This window comes from Passer montanus, unplaced genomic scaffold, assembly GCF_014805655.1.
Source record: "Passer montanus isolate IOZ18808 unplaced genomic scaffold, ASM1480565v1 scaffold25, whole genome shotgun sequence".
NCBI classification, from domain to species: domain Eukaryota; kingdom Metazoa; phylum Chordata; class Aves; order Passeriformes; family Passeridae; genus Passer; species Passer montanus.
Window position 1 is genome coordinate 3,682,862 of NW_024367149.1, and position 22,466 is coordinate 3,705,327.

A 22,466-nucleotide genomic window follows, 5' to 3' on the forward strand; every position below is an offset into this window, starting at 1 on the left:
AGGCTCCCTTCTCATTTTTGTTTACCTATTCAAAACAAGAACATACATGGACTGAAAACTGTGTGTGGAATGAAAAACTCCTTATAAACACCCTTTCTAATGGGTCTATTTATCCCATCTCACTAAGAAGTAGATCAGCTGTCAAATTAAGTGTTTAGACAAGATTATTTGATAATAATTGTAACCACTACAATTTTTTTCTGTAGCTGATAGAATTTAACCTTAATTAACAAAAATTTACAAAAGGGAAAGAAGCTCTAAACTTGCTTTCTTACAAAAGAAGCTGTGAGTCTCTTCTTTAATCTTTCAAGTGTGTAAGAATTTTCTACTGTAACCATAGGGAAGATTTTGTTGGAATGTCACAGCCAGCATTAGTAATGAATACATTTAGAACTCAAAGTATTTGGACATCTCTTTAAAGAAGTCACAGCCAGCATTAGTAATGAATACATTTAGAACTCAAAGTATTTGGACATCTCTTTAAAGAATAACCCAGCTAACATTTTTTTAAGCTTTTAAAATACTTTCACTATTAATTCTTCAAAATTTCGAATGCATCTATACATGTTAATTCTCCTGAAAAATGGGCAAGACTAAGCCTAGAACTAAGGAAAAAAAATTACTTCTTTTTTTTTTTTGAGCACAACTGTATTTCCTTCAGTAAAAGAACTATAGTACAAACTCCACTGCTTTTCCAGATTGTTTTTAAGGCTCAACTAAATTACACCTGAATTGCAGGATGTTACAACCTAATCTGATTTTAGCCTCTATTGTTCTGGACACATCAAAGTATTGTAACCCAATAAAGATTATTCAAGGTAGTCATGTGAACAGTTCAAGCACATAGCAGCACACATTCCACCTCTCCAGCAGTGCTCGTTTTGTCTTATTAAGATAAGGATTTGTCTCATGCAGGAGGACACACCCATTCAAATAGACTGCAGTGTAGTCAGAGGTCAGCTCTCCCTATGGACAAACCCAAAAGGCATTGTAACAGAGAACAACAACTTTAGTAGCAAATAGACCTCTACTGTAAAAGCTACTGCCCAGAAACTACTGGATTCCAACTCCTGCTACTTGCTGGGGGGTTGACTCCTTTGATCTACAGTTCACTAATTTGGTTGGAACTCCCTGTACCTTGGAAGGAGGAGCTGCAGGTTTAGGAACCAGATTTTTGTAGACACTTGGGACAATGGTGGTGGCTTTGTTGCCGTTTGCCAGGTGAGAAACAGGTGATGTAAATGCAGCTGAGAAGGCGGCGGAAGGATCCTCTTTTGAAACCTTTTTGATGACCAGCATCTTGGTAGGTTGCTTGGCACTAGGGGGGTTTTCTGTAAAAACAGAACAAGAGATTCTGAAATACGAATATTCAGTTTCAGAAAAGCTTCAGTACACTGGTCCAGTTCCTCCCTCTTCATCTTAGACACTGCACATCTGATTCTGAGACCATCAGCTGCTCTTCTGTTCCAGCTCTGAGAGAAGACACTGGATGTGGATATCTAAACGCAGTATTTTTTAATTTAAACACAACAGCTCCCTGGATGCTGAAAGGAAAAGCCTACAGTGACATCAGTTAACAGCCTCCCACCATTCTACAGAAATCAGAACAAGTATGAGCATTTTTTGAGCAACCATGCATCAGCTTTATTAGTTCACTAACAAAGCAAAAATATTTACCTAACCTATACCTCAAAAGACACACTGCCTTTACAAACAAGCACAGTTAATGTTTCTTAGGCCAAACAAACACACTTTCAGGAGCATAACAATTAAGAAAATACTAACAGTATAAACAGCTAAAACCCCCATAAATGTTGTCATTAGGTTTTGAGCAAAACAACAGCTACCTGACAAACATGCAAAAAGAATACAACCCAACAGTATTGCAAGAAGTGGTTTTGAGTTTCTTTTGCATTTGTACTATTTACAGTATCTAACCCAACTAATCCAACTAGTTATTAACAAATCGGTGTTTAACTGCCAGAACAGGTACCTTGTTTCACTTTTTTTTTTAAAAGGCATAGATTCACAGAGTACATCAGGATCAAAAGCTGTTCTGAGTTTAAAAAAAATCAACTAAACTCAAAGTACAGAACTATGACAGCTTTGCTGTATTTCCACTATGAAGATCCCAAGTCAGGAACTAATGTCTAGTTCACTCCAATCTGCTCTGCCCTTCAAGTGATGTCTGTGTGAAACTGTAACTGCAGCACGACAGGAAGCAAACACAGAATAGTGACACTACTGCCACTGGCTGTTTTTTTTGTGACAAGACAAGCACAGTTTCAAATAGACAAAAAGGCCAAGAGATTAGGGAAGACTGTGGGAGGAAAACAGCAAAGGACAGAAAGCAGCAAACTGTCTGCTTCACTTAAATTTTTAAAATATTTTGAGTGAAAAACCCAGCGTTTAAACACTGGTTACAACTTTCTGCTCCATCATCAGCACTGTGTACAGTGACCTTTACCTACCCCATACTCCAGAAGGTGTCCCTAAAGGTTTGTTCTGGTTGTTCTGTCTTCCAGCTTCTGGATTCAAAGATGGCTGTAAAAAGACAGTGTAAATGAATATAATGTTATATCACATATAACAAAATATAATCAGTATTAACATTTTGTTTCCAGGAACCCAGAGCATGGGTAGATTTCTCCTAACAGCAGCTGAAGTGGAAGGGAGTGCTTTGCCACAAGACATCTGAAAATCAAGTTTGCCTTCTCCCTGGTTTCTGCTGTATTTCCAATGGAACTACCAGAGGGTCCAGGATAACTCCTCTAGTCTTCTACTATAATTAAGTAGATTCTACCAACCACTACATGTATAAAAAAATTAGGTATTTGACCAACAGCTCAAAAAATAAAATCCACCTAATTAGTAAATGAAGAATCCACATCATTAGTAAATGAAGACTATATCCTTATTTCATAAATATTTTAATACAATAGTTATGCGTGAGCCAATTAAAAAAAACACCCCAAAGCAATACTACATTCATAATGTAAAGGAATATATTTACTAAAAAAGAAAAAGCCACATTTAAATTTGTATCAAATCTCAGAGTCCACTTTTTAGGACAAGAGTGCATGCAGACTCAGTGCTCTCTGCACACTTACATGAGATTCAGTTTCAGAATTCAACCTGGTGAACAACTACAGACATGTCCAAGCTCAAAGCAGAGTGAAGAAAATCTAAGCACTCAATGACAAGTGTTCTTGATTAACTATTCCTCTTCCTCTGTCCCAAATAACCTCAGTTCAAAATACAGCACTCTTTTTCCTCCTTTTAATGAATTCCTCATATGTCAGTTACTATGGTGACAGCCTAACTCTCTAATAGTGAGCATCTGAAATAGTAGGTATTTCTGTTCTATAAGAGTAAGGAAAAAATGTCACACCATAGCATAAATTCCTGCCTCAGTCTCCAGAAAGTCCTCTGTTTAAGTGCTTCAATTTTTAGCTACAGGTCAGTTTTAGAGTGGGGTGCTCACTCTTACAAGCAGCCTGCTTTGCAGACCTCCCAGGAGAAGTGCTGTCAGCCATGCAGGCCTAACAGCTAATACTGAACCACAGCATGCATCAGCTTCTCCACTATGGCAGAGACAGTACAGGAGTTACTAAACAAAGCTTGCTGCTAGCCAGCGTGTGGTATTATCATCTTAAAAATGAGGGAAGTAATTAGAGAACAAACAGCCATGTAGTTGGGGAAGGCACTCATCAAGGCACTGAAGAGGAGAATGAAGTATGTGGAAGAAAGATTTAGACCAAGATAGACAACAAGAGATTGCACAGTTGCAATCATTGCAATATTTCTAGATTTCAACAGACTTCTGACAGTCAAAAAAACAGGCTTATAGAAAGCCTGAATTGCAATATTCTTGAGAAATCAGCTAGTAGAAATCCACACACAAGCTTTATTCCCACTCTCCAGCTGTTAACCACTCTGTGATGCAGGCTCTTGCTCCAAGCAGCAGCAGCAGAACAAGAGCATGCAATCACTTCCCAGGCCCTTCACTGAAAAAACCCCAGCAGCCTAAATCAAACTACCTCCTGTGGCAATTTAAGTGTAGGCTCTAGATTTTGGCCGGAAGCAGCTGTGGGTATTCAAGTATTTCACTCTGACTTGTAAATTCCTGAGCAGAAGCCATCGAACTGCCACAACAATTTTAGCTGTGAACAGCCTTCCAGAGACAAATGCTGAATAAGACAGCAAAAACCTCATGATGATGATGATACATACAAGTGTACACAGTATCACCAGAACGTCTCATTACAGGAGGCAGCAAAGGCTTTAGCACTGAAGATGAAGACAGAGGAACTGCATTAGGGGAAGGGACACAGTTACCAGAACCTTACAGAGGATATTCTCATTACACTGGTCAAGAAGAGCCTAGGGACAGCAAGAAATAGATGCAGAAAGAAAAACATATGGTCTGATAAAATAACACTCTTCAGGGATCGGGAGAAACAGAATTAAATTGAAAAGAGAAAGCAGAAAAAGTACATATCTCTCAAAGTGTTAGCATTAAGGAAGGCACATGGTAAGATGAAAGCTGTAAGTCAAAGAACTGTTTGATTAAGTTTGAAAAACTAAAGATATTCCAGTAAAAATAGAGCCAGGATGTAAAAGACTGTCATACTGATAATACCACATGAATCAAAATGCTGAATAAGAAGAAAGTTGGTCTGGAGATGAAACAGAAACTGGAGATGTTGATGGAAGAAATGGCTCAAGAAACCCTGATCCACAGATTAACAGAGAGAGAGGAAAACATCTCTGATAACTCTGTTCCAGAAGATGCAAGGCAGATGGCGGCTAAAGTCTGAGCATGTCATGGACAAGTTTGGGAAGGTTATCACAAACACCAATAAGTATCAGAGTGAAGGAGACAGGAATACTGAAACAGGCAGACTGAAGATAAACTGAACAGATGTATTTCTAGGAGGAAAAAAAAGGCTTTATAAGCAAAGCCACGAAGTCAATACAACCACTCTTCCTCTGTCAACTTACGGGTTTCACTGAAGATCTGGTTTGAATGTTACAATGCCTTCAGTTCACAACAACCATTTGGCAAAACATATGACCCAAACCCCATAATCCAACAGGTCTTCAAGTCCTGAGGGCTCTGGGTACCAACCAGCATCCTATCAGCATGGGAATAATTTTCTTAAATTTGTTGTGTCTCAAACATGGAATGGAATGCAATTCTAGATCCTCACCACCTATCAATGCTAATGCAAACAAGATCTGAAAAGCCATTTCTTACACCTTCCACTTCTAGTGAGAAGCTACACACTTACAAAATCTTCCTCCTCAAACTGCAAATGCTCTTTATCTTCCTTCTTCTCTTCCCTGGATTCAACAGGCAGCTTTTCTTGAAAGGCGGAACTTTTCCGAGAATGGAAGTTGCCATTCCAGTGGCGATGAACTCCAGTTCCTCCTCCTCCACGCTGGCTCACACCATCGTGGCCCCGTGAGGGACCATGCCAGCCAGGCTGACTGCCAGAAAGCCCAACATGAGCTCCTTTAGAAACACCAGAATCTACAGAATCATGGCGGAGAAGGGACGGCTGATGCCAGCAGTCTAAACAAAAGGAGATAAGGATGCAAATTAAAAAATCAACACAGTATGCAGAATACTGGAAAACATCAGGTTGTTTTTCTCGTTGTTCAGCCAGTGCTCACTAAGGGATTGCTGAGCTGAACTTATTAAGTATTGTGTGATTATATCAGAAAACAAATCAAGTTACACAATGCACATACAGTTACTATGAAAACCTCTTAAGGCCTGAGCACATAGCAGAGGAGAAGTGAATAGCACAACTTCCTCATAGGATGCTTTGAAAAGGTACAGTTTGGGAAAATGTTTCTATTCTGCTGAATTCCTCATTCTGTAGAATATTTCAAGATGTTTGCTCTCAGGCTGCATTCTGATCCTCCTTACTCACCTCCCGCAGTTCGGAGGGGCCCATTATTGAAAAATCCATCGGAAGAGTTGTGTCTCCTGCGGCTCACGCCAAAGCGGCCCTCTCCCCGTGGAAGATGCTCTCCATGTTTCTCAAAGGTGGCTGCAGGGGACTGCAGAAAGTAAAAAGTTATGTAATGAAGCACTCATTTGGATTCTCCAGGAGCCTGTCAGCCCAGCAGTGCCATTTGGCTAACTGGAAAAACCACCAAGGCCCACATTCCTGTACGAGTTTTCAATACAGCATCCATAACTGCATTGATTAGCTAGCAACATCAACGAACGTAGATCTGATCAGAACAGCTCACAAATCCACCTGTCTCACACAGAATCACAGAAACCAACACACTGATCTTAGCCACGGCCAGAGCTGTGCAAGGAGCTGATCTGTATTACTGTTACCTTGGTTGACTGCGGTGTTGAGAAGTTAAGCCAGGCAGGAACAAAGTCATGCTGCGCCATTTAGGTCCAGTGTCTCCCTTCAATAAAATGAGGCATCAAACCTCATGGCCAGGCTCTGTAAATGAGAAGAATATTCACTGTCATCTTATTCAAACTGAAATAATAATACAATTTATCTCTCAAGGCTTGGCCCATATAAATAGAATGGGTAAAGTGCTGAAGTTTTTTGTATTATACTTGAGCATTTTTCCTCTCTTGCTGACTTTGTTCCTCTAACTGAAACAGGTAAGAACTTCAACAGTCCAGTTCCTTCCTGTTTACAATTAACACACCCAGGAGGTTCATGACAGAATGGGTGTGGAGGGGGAAGAAACAGAACCAATGGCATAGAAAAGCCAAACAAAGCAGATGTAAAAATCAAGACATGACAGAATTTGGGGTACAATCGTTCACTGCTATTGTCTCATAGTCTGCAAAGGGGTGATCACTGCATGTTTTATTCCATGCTGTAAATCAAATATGACCAACTGGTGATGTTAAGAGACATTCAAAGCAGATCAGAGACCTTAAAGACAACCATACACCAGCTCCTGCCCACCATGTTCTTTCCAACATATTATAGCAATTTTTACTGCTAAAAATGATGAACATTTCACTATTGCTCCATATAACTGAATTCCACTTTTTTTTTTGTGGAAGGTTCTCCAATTTACCATCTTGCTTTATTTTTCAACTTTAATTTATCTAGAAAGAAGTCAACACACTATAAGCAAAGTAGTAAATACATATGATCAGTTACCCTGAGTTTGGCCTCGGCAGTCCAATGTCCTCAGTTTGTGTGCTTCAGTGACCTCTGGGTTCCTTCCTTCTCCAGAGCTGTGGAAGGCCAGCCTTGAGGCAATAGTGCGTCTCGAAGCAGAGCACGAGGGGCCGCACTTCGTGCCAACTGCGCCCTTCACCCCCTCAGCTGCTCATTTTACCCTCTCTTTGCACTCTCACTACAAAAAAAAGATACCTAAGAAGGTAATTTATATTTAAAAAAGCCACGCCCACGTTCACCTCATTAAATTTCCTCTGGTCGTGGTAGTACAGAAATCAGCCTTTACATTACAAAAAGGTTTGTCAAGTCTGCATGACAACATTCAGAGCAACATCATGGTTAATACTGAACAGATACACTCAAAGCTGCTGGACAGTTCATGATCTACAGCAGATCAACCTAAACACTCTGGAAAGAAGATGTTACCTAAAAACTTTTGCCCTAAATGCTGAGATCTAAACAAGATGCATCTGCCCAAGTGCTCTTAAAATATAAATTTCATTTTTATCACATACATCTGCTAAAAAAAGGTAAAATATTTTAAAAAATGAATGCTAGGATATACTCTAGTCTTCACGTAACTTGGCTAATGCTCCACAGAGCGAAGCACTACTTGATATAAAGCTCAGAAGCAGGCACAAATGTTCTCCCTGTTTTTCACCATTTACATGCTGAAACATAGGTCACATGAACAAAAAAAAGCCAGGTCCAAAAATAATCTCTTCTACTCTATTTTTTGTAGACTGGGTGCTGCTTTTAAAGGGACACAATTAATCCACAAGAGCTTCTTGTTCTACAGTGAAGAGTTCACTTCTGGGTCATAGTCCTCTTCCATCAAAGAGGTGAGACAGGAACTGTCGTCACTGTAAAAAACCAAACACAACTCCATCAATACAAGTGGCATAAACATGACAAAGTATGACTAAAGAGAAGAACAGACAGGGAATTGAGCAACTACGGTGCGAGTGCCAAAAGCTATTTGATCTCCGATCAAAACAAAACCTGAAATAATCTAATTAAAAAAGAGTCCCTAAAAGGGCATTTTTACTTTTAAATGATCACTTCCCAGATTTAGTCCACAAAAGGGCAACAAAACCAATCAGAATAAAGGGAAGACTGGAGAAACTGCATGCAGCTGATGAAAGCAATTCCACACTTTATAGCAATTTTAAAAACTGCTGCTCAAATAATAAGACTCTGGGCTGCAGGTAGCCCTGGCCATTCCAAAAGCCTCACCTCTACATGTCCACATCATTCCTAACCTGCTCCAGCACAGCCAGAGTCCTCTCTCAAGAGGATGATGACAGTAATACAAATGGTATTCCACTAACTTCTCCGTGGAAAATACCACCATCAACACCAAAACTGAGTTACTCTGTGTGACCTCTTTTTTCTTGAACCATCCCACCTAACCAGAAGCAAATAGATAGTTTAGTGATCCTGAAACAACTGACAAGTTTTATTACTGTTTTGATGCCACCAGCTGTTTCAGAGAGTGCCTTTAGGTGCGCCTTATTATGCTTTTATATTTGATTTATCCAAGTTTGTTTTCTTTGTTTGGATAGGGTCCCATTCTTTGATCAGTTTTGTTTTTCACTGTGTGTTATGCCACTCTTTACTTTTAAAAAATGTTTTAAAGGTGATTTTGATCAAGGCTCAAAATAAACACACCCTGGGGAACAGTAAAATAATCACCACCTTATATCCTCTGGGTCACCCCTTTAACAAACCCCTTAATTTTTATGTTTTTTTTTTCCCCCCCCTTTCTGGAACTAGATGTTACTGTTGTATAGAGGAGTTTGGAAAGATGGAAACACTTCTGTACCTAAGCTCTGAGCCACTGTGACATTTCTGCACACAAAGTAAGAACAAGCAGCCTCACAATGCATGTAAACCACGAGCCAACATGAGGAAAAACCAGAGTTCTCATGGCCACACACAGAACTGACCTGGGAACTCTCTGAGCACCCCACCCTGTGCTACAATCTATTAAGCGTCACTCACTGCAAACAACTCAAGCTCTAATCTGTAGAAATGTGGCTTTATATTAAAGTGTGCATAATGGACATAGTAGAACATCTGCAGAACAGACTTTCCAACCTGCTGAACTCTGTACAGGTACAGAACTCCTTCAGATGTGACCTTCTAAGTCTACTACCAAACGTTTGAGCAGTAAGTAGAAGATAAAACAGGGACAAAGTCAATGCAGTTGACTATATTTAAACAAGATTCATTACCTTCTGAATAAATATGCTTTTCAGAACAAACCGTATAGCAATTAAGCTATGTCAAGCTATTGATAGAAGTTAAAAAATTTAAGAAGTTGATTCAATGAACCTTGAGAATGGTTCACAGGAATGTGAAAAATGGTCCTAAAGAAAGCCCACAGAGAACTGTCCTCTGGATTTAAGGTATCTAAATAAATGAACACCACAGATATGCAGTTCTGAAGTAAGAACAAGGTCTGAGCACAAAATAAAAATAAATATACCACAGAAGTACAATATAAAAAAATAATATACAATATAAAAAAATAAATATACCACAGAAGTACAGGTTCCATTTACCAAAAAGGTTCCCAGTACCCCTGGAAAAGGCAAGGGAAAAGCATATCAACAGTTTGTGCTGCTGTGAGTCTTCCCTTTAAATTTCACCACAATCAAAGCGAAGGTGAAACATTTTCTAAAACTACAACCACCAATTTAGAGATGATCTTGCAGAGGTTTGGGTCTCCTAAGCTGACATTCTGATATCACTGTTAGTATGAGTGACCAGGGCAGCTCCTTAAGCAGTGCCTAACAGGCAAGCAGACATCCTAGGACATCACCTAGACCCGACTCCAAAATTCAGCAGGGACAAACACAACTCTTCAGTCATTGCCTTCCTGGCATGTTCCAGCACAAAGTGAACAACAGATGCCACACTGAAATGCAATATTTTCTGCTAAAGCAAAAACTTTGTTAGACGAAGTGCTGTAAATTACAGTAGCACTGAAACCCTTCGGTCTCCAGGATTAGTGCACATGCCCCCTTCTCACACACACTCTGAATCCTGTCCAACAGCAGCAACATCTTCAGCCTACCTGAGACCACTTCCACAACCTCATAACCTACCACTCTACTGACAACAGCATCACAAAATCATAACAGGAAAGACAAAGTCTCTCTGTTACCCTCTCCGACAGCAACCAATAAATTAATGAGAAAAAAAGTACAAGACAAGAACAAATAGCATCAGGACGTCCAGGATACTTTCTCAGACTTTTAAGCCAGAGTTTGTATTACAATTTAATACCAGTCAGAGTTTTATGCAAATCCATTCAGTTGCTTTGTTTTCAGACACATTCATACATTTTTGCCTCCCAAATGAGAGTGGGCACAGTTTATTTGTGCTTTATATAGAAGGCAACTTGGAGCTAATAAAAAATGCCAGCCTCAATTCAACTGGGTATTTTCTTGTGCTTAGCATAGTGTCCAACCACATGCTATTCAGTTTTTCATGATACTCAGGATTTTACCCAAGATAAACAGACTCATCAAGTCATGCCTCTTCCAAACCAAGAGTATCCATGGATGCCTTCTGAATACCTCTAATCCTCCATATTAGCCTTTACCCTATTCTTTAGTTATGTCGTCCCCAAAACAACATCAAATGTTGAAGATTTGGGAGCATGGCCCATTTATACAGTGGCAAAACTGTGCATTCCTAATATCTAATGTACTTGTGTTTTTCCCTATTACTACACAGAACTGAAATGACCTTTGACAACTACTCAGTTCTTCTATTATTGCATTTACAGTTCAATCGAACTGATCTCTGCTTCCCTATGGAACACATAAGGACAAAGATCATCAGTAGACACTCCCAATTCCAGAAAAAGGCAATCAAAAGTGCTTGTCAATGCAAATCTAATTGATTCTCACTTTCCTTTTAAATGAAGTAAAATGTGAATTATTTCTGGTAATACGAATCAGAAAAAGAGAAAATAATAGTAATATCACTAAATGAAATGTTCTCTAAAGACATACCTCCTTTCAGAACAATGAAATCTGCATTAATGAGCTTTGGTGTAGAAAAAAAAGTTACCTGTCAACTATCCCAAAATATTATTTCACCCATCAAAATGGCTAAGTCTTTGGTAACTAATCTAAGCAGAAAAAGAACTAAACTCTTCATTAGCACCTGGGCTTCACTTATTTTTAGAGGTTCATTAGAACTGTTAACAATTTATATTTTCACTTTTTACATGTAACATTAAAAATGTCTTAACTGCTAATTCACAGCAACCTATTTTCTTAAGTTTTTATTGTTCCAGAAGTATTTTTCCCTTGTTAAGTGCCTAAGTTTCACAACTAAATGTCATTGTGTCATTTTACATGCAAGTAAAAGTGGTATTTATCACTGAGTCAAACAAAATTGTCAGGTGTTCTTTTATATACCAGATTTTATAGTGTATTTGTCTAAACAAATATTAAAAACTGGCATGAAAACAGAAGGAACATACAAGCACATGGGATTTAAAGAGACACAGAGCACAGTAAGAAACATGCAGTCAGAGACAAACCCCCATTTTCACCCCCATTCTCCAATATCCTTTCCATGAAGTTCTTGCTGTACCTCAGTTGAATGGACTTGCCTGGTTGTTTTCTGCTTCTGCTCACTTTCATTTCTGCTCCTAACACGGACTTCATCAGACTTAATCCCTAAACCAGAGTTTCTAAAGCTTTGAACCTCAAGCTGAGCTGTTCAGGTACACCTGGCAGTGGGAACCCCGGAGGTGCTCAATATGTAAAGACCTACATTGACCAGAACACGAGCTTAGAGATATGAGCTACATAAAATCAGAGCCACTGAGCTATGAAATTTGTCACTGGAAACAGATCAAGATACTTCAGAAATCCTAGAAACAGAACAGATGAGCCTTAGCAGTGGTGCATTTTTCCTATTACTTCCTCTTCCATCTCCTGCCTGGGCCTACAAGGCTGTGAAAACACAAGGGGAAGCAGTCCCCTGAGTTCCAGGCTGCTGCTGTGCCTGCTGTGCTGCTCCAGCCCCTCTCTGGGAATACCTGGAACTAGGTCTTCCAACCTTTGTCCACATGACGTACTGCAGTGCACATTTCTGAAATGGACACGTTTTACTGGGTGCTTTTTCTGCCTCACGGTACCCTGCCAACATCCCCAGCTCCCTTCAGTGCTGCTGTCTACCAAAAATGCAATTAACTGCAGCCTCTAATTCAGTTTCCTTTCCTGCAACAGCAAATCAAAGATGTAGAGCCTTCAGCAGAAAACCAGCATAAAAGTAAACTTTTACCCTTCATTACACATTTATCAATCCAGTTAACAGCAGCTGTAAAAGGTCATAAGGACAACACCTGCCACAATTTCAGTTCACTGGATTTCTATCTATTACTCTAAATAAAACATGTTTACTTTAAAGAAGTAAAGATTTGTTTTTCTAACCAGCCAAGTCAATGGGGATTTCAGTAATATTCCTAAAGATCAGATGTCAGCTGGGTTGCAAAAGCATTCAGAAGCATTAGTGAACAATTTAATGGATGCAGAAGGCAGAACAGAATTTACTTCTCTCATCAGTTTTCTTTCTGTGAAGCTCTTTTAAAGTTATTTAATCAAGCAGATATGCCCAAATATTCAAAACAGACCACTTTCCACTTAGCTATTTTTTCAGAGTGGTGTCACTGAATAGGTGTATGTTACTTTATTGTAGGGAATTATTACAATGTATTCACTAAAAAAGCTCTTTGTAATAACCTCCAATTCACCCAATACATTTACAGAAACAGGGAGCCACATCCTGGGGTCCAACTCTGGAAGAGTCATAAGTATGCTACTGATTTTCGTAAGGCTACCAAAAAGCTTCACATGAAATTTCACTACCCTGAAAAAAAACCCAAACAGAACACAGCTTGGTCTTACATGAACATTTAATTAAGATAATCATATTTGGGCACACAGACTTAAAGAGCATCTAGTTACAGCGCCCCTGCCACAGGCAGAGACACCTTCCACTTGACCAGGTTGCTGACTTCCAGGCATCCACAACTTCTCTGATCTGTGCCAGCAAATTCCATTTATAACGTAATTACAAGCTCTGCTTCAACTCTGCATGCATTATTAGGCCTCACTGTAAAAGACAAGTGCAGCATAACTCATTGAGTTGTTGTAACAACTGGCGAGCCACAACTTCGCAAGTTGAGATCATTCATTTCCAGTTTACCTACATAAAGTATCTACAAAAAAACCTCACTTTCCTTTTGCTTTCACTTCCTGAATACAATTGTCTATCTAGACACACCTTCACCGTGCCTGCACAAGTGAAACCCAGCTCCCTCTGGGGAGGACAAACACAGATGTTCCGGAATGGCACCTACAACTGGTACAGCTCACACACCTGAGCTACAGGAACCAGAAGAACTATATCCCACATATGGCAGCAGCACTCGTTTTTTCCCACTACATCCCAGAGTCAGCCCTCCAAAATGACTGCACAAATATAAAGGACAGCCCTATTAATTAAAAATACTGCAAAAACCCATTGTTTAAACGGTATCTGGTTGCTGAAAAAAATCTGGCCTCTAAAAACACAGAGTATCACTCATAACAGGTTTTCTAGAATTAGAGAAATATGAGCCCATTTTAGAACACTAAATGATGGATTAAAATGTTAATCATGTACTAAACTAAAATATTCCCAGATACAGATATTAAATGTTTTAGTGAAAAGCAGCTATTACTGAGAGATTAACACCTTATTTTTCAAGTTTAAAGCAAATAAACCTATCTTGCAGAGTCATCAAAACTGTTTTGCATTCTAGACAGAACACTGCTATATAAATCTGTATTCCAAGATGAAAACATGCCAGAAGCTTGGCCATACAAAAGTTCTTCCAGAGTAACAGGCTAGGGGTGGGAGAAAATCATACCAGTGGTTACATACCTGACCATTTATACAAACCAGATGACAAACTTAAATGGACTGAAAATAGGTTAAGAAAGGTCCATACATCTGTGTCCTAATCCCCTTTTCTCTACTGACAGTCCTTCAGCTGGTATCTCACACAGCTCTGCTTCACAAACAACCTGTCCCTTCACATACTTACTTTCCACTTCTCCAAGGTCATGCTGACCCAGTCTTACCTCCTTCAAAACTTCTGGACAAACACATACTCCCTCAAAACCACATACTGAACAAAGCCTCAGCACTCTGGTCTTGTGAATGCATACTGAGATTTCAAGTGCAGGGAGTAAGGAGATGATTTTTTTCCTTTCTGACAGCAATTAAAGATACAAGGGCATACAAGAGTTACAGCCAAATAACAGAGAAAAGCGACTTCTAGGACTGTAGAAAAGATTCTTCAAACAACAAAACACCACTGACAGAAATAACAGCCAAGTAACAGAGAAAAGCGACTTCTAGGACTGAAAAGATTCTTCAAACAACAAAACACCACTGACAGAAATATCACCTTTAGAAATGCTATAGATTGAATACCTGACCTTCAAGCTTCTATTGATCCAAGTTTCTGCAAGCAAGGTTACCATACAAAGCCAGCAAACTTGTCTTTGGAAGCAGGTTGTACTTAACTCAAAAGCCCAAAGCACATTTTGGAAAAGGCAGCATCTGGGGAACCTGTACAGAAGCCTGTGTAAGACGATAAGTCTCTGGCCCTCAGCCAGCAAGTGTGATACATCAAAAATGAACCCTTCCAAGGGGTTTTCACGAGTTCATTCCTCAAAGCAGCAAGAATACCAAGATAAAGCCATTTAAAACATGTAAAATCTAAAAGGCTCAACTTCTCATAAGCACAAAAGAGGAGAGCACAGACTTTCTAGATATTATGCCTACCACCAGTTATTCCTGGGTGTTTCATACTGTGCAGCCACTGGCAATGCTGTCATCCCCTTATGCCACTGTCCTGTGCCTGTGAAGATTCCACTTCTCTCCAGTGCCCCTTTAACTGCCTTTAGTACTGTTTATGTTAGAGAACTGTGGCACTTACCTGAAATATTAAAACCTGTTTACTGCTCTACCCTGCTGCAGGGAGTAGGGTTTCAGGGACTGTACACCTCTCTTCAACAAGTGCATCTATTGACACAACTGATACAAACCAAAGAAACTTATTTTAAATACTGTTAGGCTTTAAATGTGAACAATGCTCTGAACTTTCAAACAGCTTTAGCATTTTATGAAATAATGTGTTTAAAATCTGGAGAAGGTATTCTATTATTTTAATCAAATCCAAAGGTCTTTTTAGCTCTTTAAGGAACAAAATCAAACATCTATTTTGTACTGCACTTGGATCTACAGACATTTTGCAAGTAAGCCAAGACAAGGCTCTGTTCTGCCCAGAGGCTTGCACAGCATAGCACCTTGTCATGGATGCCTTTAAGGTACCACTCTTGTCCCCAAACCCTCACGAGAGAACGAGTGAAAGGGCAATGAAGAGCCCATCTGTGCAGTCTGGCCAAAGCCTTAAGGAACAGTCACTTCTACTGCACAGCAGCACACACCAGGATAACATCTCCATCATCAGGAAAGAATTGCAAATATGTAATTACTGCCTTATCCCCACTGTATGCTACATACATCCTGCCTACCTTTCTTCCAGAAACGTGGATGGAGCCTAAGCAGAAGTTAAGTAAGTAGTTCTCCAGCACCTTAAAAAAATGAGATGGGTATTTCCCACTAAGGGTATTTTACAAACCAGTATGTTACCAGGGTTATTATTGCTACTATAGCACATTTACATTTCAATATATTCTGTTTGGAGTGGAGAAAAACACACTTCCTTTGGAAAAGAGCCTCAAATGCAACCAGACTATTTATCAAATATTTGTGTCAAGGCAAGAGAGACTGCAAATCAAGTGGAGGGAAGTACAGATCTGCATTCCAGATGAAGGATAAGCAAGTAGAAGGCATGTCATTTGCAAAGAGGAAGAAGAACTGAAAGTCAACAAAACAGAGGACATCCAGAAATAAGAGACCATTCTCCTAACCTGTACTGGACTAATCCTTCCCCTCAACACCATTGCCTGGGTCCTACAAGACCGGTACTACAAACTGGGAAGGGAGGTGCATTCCAGTTACAGGGACTTCCCCTAAAGACAGCCTGCCAAGGCTGAGGGACAGCTCACACCTCTGCCCCTCCCTGCATCTGGATTATTTCCAAACCTTTGTACATCAAGACCAGGACAATACGATCAAACTCCACATTTATTTGTCAGTAACTAGGACATGACAAAGACATGTGCACTCAGCACATTTCAGCATGTGTACAACACCTGCATTACAGTTTGTGAAGTTTACATTGTCTGCAATGGATTTAATTCACTGGTCTAAGATTTTCAGCACTTTCTCTGATTGAGAAAGTATTAACAAACATCAATGCAGAAAAGTCACTGAACACAGTTAAGTTTAAAACAACTCATATACATAAAAAATAATTTGCAAAAATAATATATATTCCACTAATTTGGTCTTGGCTTTAAAAAAAAGGGGGAAAAAGTGATCTCTAGTCCTGTGATCTAATGATTTGCTGCAGCTGGAACATATATCCTTCTTTCCATGTTCACAGTGTTTTTCTGGAAGAACTCTATGATCTAGTCCATGAAACTGAGTTAAAATAAAGCAAGGAGTTATGGATAAAATGTTGCCCAGCTGGTTTGGGCTTTGTCTTTAGATCTTGAAGAGAATTATTGTGCTGTTCTTCTCCAGGTAATCTATGCAGGGCAAGACTAAAACACTGTCATTCTTCTATCCTAGTACCCCACAATAAGTTAGGGAATACAAGCAAAACATCGGCGGGGGGGGGGGCAGGAAATCTTCATATATTGCATGGTTAAGGACCTTTTCCAGAGATTTAAAATAATTTAGCTCTACCCTCGTCCATCAGATATCTTTGAAAATCAACTAAGCAATGCTCCCTGCTTCACCAATTTGTGCAGTGATCTTCAGCCTGCAGAGGTCAAAAAATTAATCCTAAAATGTCTCATGAAGTATCAGAGAAACAAGTTTGTTATCAGCAGCCTGGAATTCATTATGCAGCTATATGTACCCCCACTGGAGTATTTTTTCCAGAAGCTGTAAATGAAACCAGATTAGCACACCAGCATTCTCCAGCATATCCCTACAATCTGTTTTGGTTATTCCTATGGCTTGAAAGCCTGTCCCTGCATCTAATGCCTCACCTGAATATATTCTGCTACAATTTCAACTCATAACTGCTTGTTTTATTCATGATGGATGTGGAAAACTGACTAAACTCTCCTTGCAGATACCTTTTAAGAAATATTTTATTCAGACCAAAACTTCAGTATTCCCTGAGTAAAAGGCAACTTTAGCAGGTGTTGTTTTGGGGGAAGTCCCACAGACCACCCTATATCCCAGCACTATTGGGCAGCAAAAAAAGGATCTACTATCATATTCTGGGATCAAATATAGCCATGCTTTTCTAAAAAAAAAAAAACCAAAAAAACCCCAACTATCTACTATCATATTCTGGGATAAAATATAGCCATGCTTTTCTAAAAAAAAACAAAAAAAAACCAACAACCAAACAACACACCCTCAACCAGTCAAATTTTACTGGCAAAGATCAAGTTTCAAGTTCAAAGCACCAACGATGAAAACTGACGTGACCCACCTACCAAGTGTGACAGCTCCCAGGCAGTGACAGCATGTCAGAGCTGCCTCCCAGTTATACCTGCAGGTACCTTTTTTAAGCTGCTTTATATATCACCTGCTTATGTCTGATGTAACATGATGTATAAAATCACTGAAGAGCTAAACAATCCATTTTCCCCCAGTCCTTAATTACGGTCTCTCTCTTTCAGACTTCTTTATTTTCTTTACAGATCTTGTTACACAGCCATAACTTTCCCAAATATCGCATTATCCCAAACTGAACAAGAGAGCTCCTGCTGAAGACCTACCACTCCTCAGCAGAATGGAGAAACTGCTTCATTGCCTTATTTAAAATGCTTCTGTATGTTCCAGTATGACAAATGAATTTTCATGACAGTGATGCTGCTGAGTCATGATAATTTAGGAACCATTACAACCCCCAGGATACTCCCCCACAGAACTGCTTCCCTACCAGCTGCTACTTGTCTGTGTAGGCAATACACCAAAACACAGTAATTTGAACCCATCTACACCAAAATGGCTGAATCCAAAGCTATTGTTTTCAGACCATTTATTGAATTTGTTAGGATCACATTATCTGTGTGTTCAGGAAGAACACTACTGCAATACAGGGAAGTGAAACCACCATAAAGTACATGATACAGGACAGACTCCCTGATGTGAACACTCTTCCCTCGGACATACCCAAGTCTTGCCTTTTTTCTAGATGTTGTGAGGGCAAATGCTCCTCAACTCTTCAGCATTCTGGAACTTTCTCCACCCCCACAGGCTCTCAGCTCCCTAAACACCAGAGGATACATTCCAGAAGGCCCAGTCAACCTGAAGACACTGAAGTTATCATTAACCCATTTCTCTACTTTTAACAGGAGTTCAAAGTAGAAGAAAGGCAGTTTCCCCAAACTAACAGTCAAGAACATAACACATTCAATATTTTCAGGATGAGAGATCCTTGCTGAGTTTTTTTAAGATTAACATCAAAGGTCTTTTCAGATCATCTCACGTGAGTTCTGATTAATCCCTTGATGATGGATGACGCATTGTAACACAATGGCAAAACACTCCTCCTCTCTGCTGAAAGGCTGGAGACCTGTTGTAATCTTAACCATACACCTTCACCAGCAACTTTGTGAATACCAATAATTTCTGTGCCCAGAATAATACCATGTACCTCCCTGGCAGACTCAGTCCTTTATTTACAAGTTAATTGTTCATCACAAACTGAAGATGACAAAATTCCAAGAGAGTGTCACTGATTGCCACATACTCTGTGTGTTGCAAATATGTTATGAGGAGGGGGTTACACAGAATCCAGAACCTAGAAGAGACACCAAAAATAAAACTTAAAATGTCTCATTTCTTCCTGTATTAAAAAAAAAAAGGGATTCTTAAAACCAAGGACATTTAGACAACATTATACGCATACTTTCTTATCAAGTGCCACTAACATCACACCACAGAGCTGTGATCCTCCTTCCAGTGTGGAGGATAAAACTATGCAAAACACTGAACTGGAAATGATCACAAGATTCAAGGAGAAAACAAATCAACACTGGCATTTTTGCTAGAATGTCTGTAAGTCCTAGAACTTCAGTTGCTCCTGGCGAACTCCCTAATGTACAAGAGTCCCTGAGGCACAAGGTCACATGCTGTAAAAATATTTCTTTCTGAGCATCATTTATTGCAGAAAACCTCAGTCATGTTTGGCTGCACTGGTTCAAAGCATTTTTGTTAAGCCAGACCTTGGAAGTGCAACTATTTCAGATTAGTCATATTATAGAACTGCATACACCAACACTTTGCAAAACTGTTTGCTGTTTAATAATAGAAAGGTCTAAGTAGTATCAAGTGTGAAAATTCTTCTCCTGACTTTCAAAGACCAGCTAGAGAAGGAGTTGCACACTTCAGTCAAGAATTTCCAGTTTGGAGCCTGATCACTAATATGTATGATCAATTAAGCCAAAATGCTTCCCTCCCTGCTCACTGTCATGCTCACAGCCCTGTCTAACCCAGAACTTCTAGGTCTGCCCAGTGTTTGCACATACATGTACAGGGCAGTGGACAATTAGTCACTATCAATCTCTACCTAAATCCACTCCCAAAACCATAGATTTATCTTCTGACCATACAGTAACTCATTAAAGTTTGGCACATTTTCACAGGAACATATAAAGTTACAGTACACAAATTAAACAACATCTTGGCTTTCATGAAGTATTCTGAGCAGGACCACATTTCTGCAACTTCACTGCTTTTCATCAAACCTGACGAGCAAAGAGAACATGGACTTTAATTCCTCTTGCTGAAACAAAAGCCACACATGATTTAGTTGGCATCCTGGTCACTACGTAAGTGACAGTAAAATGTCTACTTACATTGCTGAATTTGCAGAACCAAAACTAAACCCCTCCTGCCTCTACAAATAAATTAACACAAAACTCAAAAATCCCAGACAAACTTCCTGGTACACACACTACCTCATCATCAAGTGCAAAATCCTGTAAGTATGACCTGTCCCTGGCTAAGCTGGAGCAACAGTCACCCCCTGGTTTCTATGGAGCTGTGAGGAAAAGCTGTGTCCATGCAAGCACAGCCAGCACTCTGCAGGAGAGAGGTGCTTTAAAGCTTCAGCTCTACTGAACACACTCAGCCCTTTCCCAAATCTCTTCCTACAGACAAACAAACAAAGCACACCCTGGAGTACACTTCACAGCTAAGTCAATTCAGCAGTTACACAACTAACTTCAAACAACTCGTAACACTGGGGGGAGAAAAAGGTAACTTTAACTCCTGAGCCAATAGTTTTTCTTCACTTTGTAAAGGCAAGAACTACATTATCTGACATCCCACACTCCTGAAGAAATTCACAGATCTAACCACAGCATTTTTCTGTATTAAAATAAGGATCCCACAACTCCTGAAATACTATTTCCATTTAATGAAAATGCTAGTGAATATTATTTTTCCTGTAGTGACATAATTTCCTAATTTAAAACAGGAATGTCAAGATTCAGTAACACCATGCAGCAGTCACATATGTGACACAAGGTGACCATACCCTGTAAATATTCTCAAAGTGAAGATTTCTTTTCCTAACATTCAGAAAGTATGCAGTTCCATTTGATTTGTTGTATTTCACATCTGCATTCTGCTCCTCATATTTCTGAAACACTGCAGAAAAAACAGGATTTGTGGGTTTTTTTAAAATGCCATCTGTTCCCTGCATATTTTCACTTTAGGTCCTCATATGATATCTGCAATGGAAACTTCTGTGTCATATAGGATTAAGGCTATAAACCAGATGAATATAAAATGCAGAGGGCTGCTGCACTTCCCTACAAACAGTTGTAAAAAAACCCCAACGCTATAAGGAAGTATCACCTGAAGCCTTCCTATTCCAAATAAAAAACTTTCAATAAGTTCTTCTTAAAGGGACTTTCCTCCAGAAATGATGTGGAAGAGTGTGAGAGGAAAAGCTGCTTTAAGAATTTGGGAGTTTTATTTGCTCCTACCACTGCTCTACACCTGTTTCCTTCCCGAGTCAGAAACTGGAAGTTTGAGATACGGGTCTCCAAAGGGATAAGCTTTACGGGGAACCTTGCACTGAAACACCAGCCATCTTCATTCATGAACTAGCATTTGCATAAGCTTTTTTCATAACCACCTAACATTTTTATAGAAGCAATGTCAACCCTACAGTAAACTCAGCTTTGATGGCGCTGCAATTATCTCAGCTGTTATCTCCATTCCCCCTCTTCGCTATTTCCACACTTTGCTCAGGCACTCGCAACGTTTCAGAGTATTATCAACATTACTAACACTTGTGTCACTCACAGCTCGGGGGCGGGGAAAGGCAGGCCGACCTACCTGGTCACGTTAATATAAAAAGATCTTTAAGCAACACTCTTAAACCATTCCACCATTACTTATAAGAATTTAAATAGCTACTGCTCTTCTAAAGCTGTTTAAAAACTCGTAACTTGTGCAGACACCTACTGACTGCTCTAAAATCGTTCCAAAACAGCTCGTTACTAAACTGGACTGAATTTAAAGTCTTAAAAGGATACTGGAAAAGCTAGGCACGTTCTGATCAAGTCCAGCCCCAGCCCTCTAAGTCAAACCACACAAGACCTTAGGCCAAGGGGGCATCAAACACACCGGACACACGGAAATAACTCTGACGGCCGGCGGAGCCGCCTCACGCTGGGCCCGGGCGCTGCTTGCCCACGAGCAGGCACCGAGCGGCACCTGACAAGTTTCCCAGCGCGGCTGGCAGCGGGCACAGCGAGCCGAGCCCCGGCTGCCCGCAGCCCACGTGTCACTGCCGGCCGCCGACCGCCCCTTCCCGCCGGGGGCAGCCGGGAAGCGCGGCCCGGGAGGAGCCCAGGGGGAACGGCCCGCTTTCCTTGCCAGCCTACAGCGGGGTCGCCCCTGCCCGGCCCCCGGGACTCCCCCGCCGCCCCGGCCCGCCCCCCCCGGCCCCACAACCATAACAAAGCTCTGCCCAAAATGGCCGCCCAGCCCTGCCCGGCCGGGGGCCGGAGGGGGCGGGGCCCGCGCGCGCGCGGGGCGGGGCCGAGCACGCGGAAGGAACACCACCAATCAGAGGCGGCGGCTCGCACC

At 40.4% G+C, this 22,466-nt stretch overlaps 1 protein-coding gene across 3 annotated transcripts in view; it reads right to left on the bottom strand.

The window, feature by feature from the left end:
- Positions 1-22,017, bottom strand: part of GPBP1L1 (GC-rich promoter binding protein 1 like 1) — a 32,050-nt gene extending 10,033 nt beyond the window's left edge. Inside the window, exons 1-7 of one of the 3 annotated variants that reach the window (XM_039711614.1) lie at positions 22,002-22,017; positions 7,161-8,044; positions 6,362-6,476; positions 5,943-6,072; positions 5,295-5,578; positions 2,472-2,544; positions 1,138-1,331 (exon numbers count right to left, since the gene is read on the bottom strand). In XM_039711614.1, the coding sequence (XP_039567548.1) occupies positions 1,138-1,331; positions 2,472-2,544; positions 5,295-5,578; positions 5,943-6,072; positions 6,362-6,421 (741 nt within the window). In that variant the 5' untranslated portion in view covers positions 6,422-6,476; positions 7,161-8,044; positions 22,002-22,017. Of the gene's footprint in view, positions 1-1,137; positions 1,332-2,471; positions 2,545-5,294; positions 5,579-5,942; positions 6,073-6,361; positions 6,477-7,160; positions 8,045-14,138; positions 14,154-14,698; positions 14,722-22,001 lie in introns of those variants that run through there. The other 2 variants (XM_039711613.1, XM_039711615.1) reach the window with 2 other exon arrangements.
- Between the last annotated feature and the right edge of the window lie 449 nt (positions 22,018-22,466).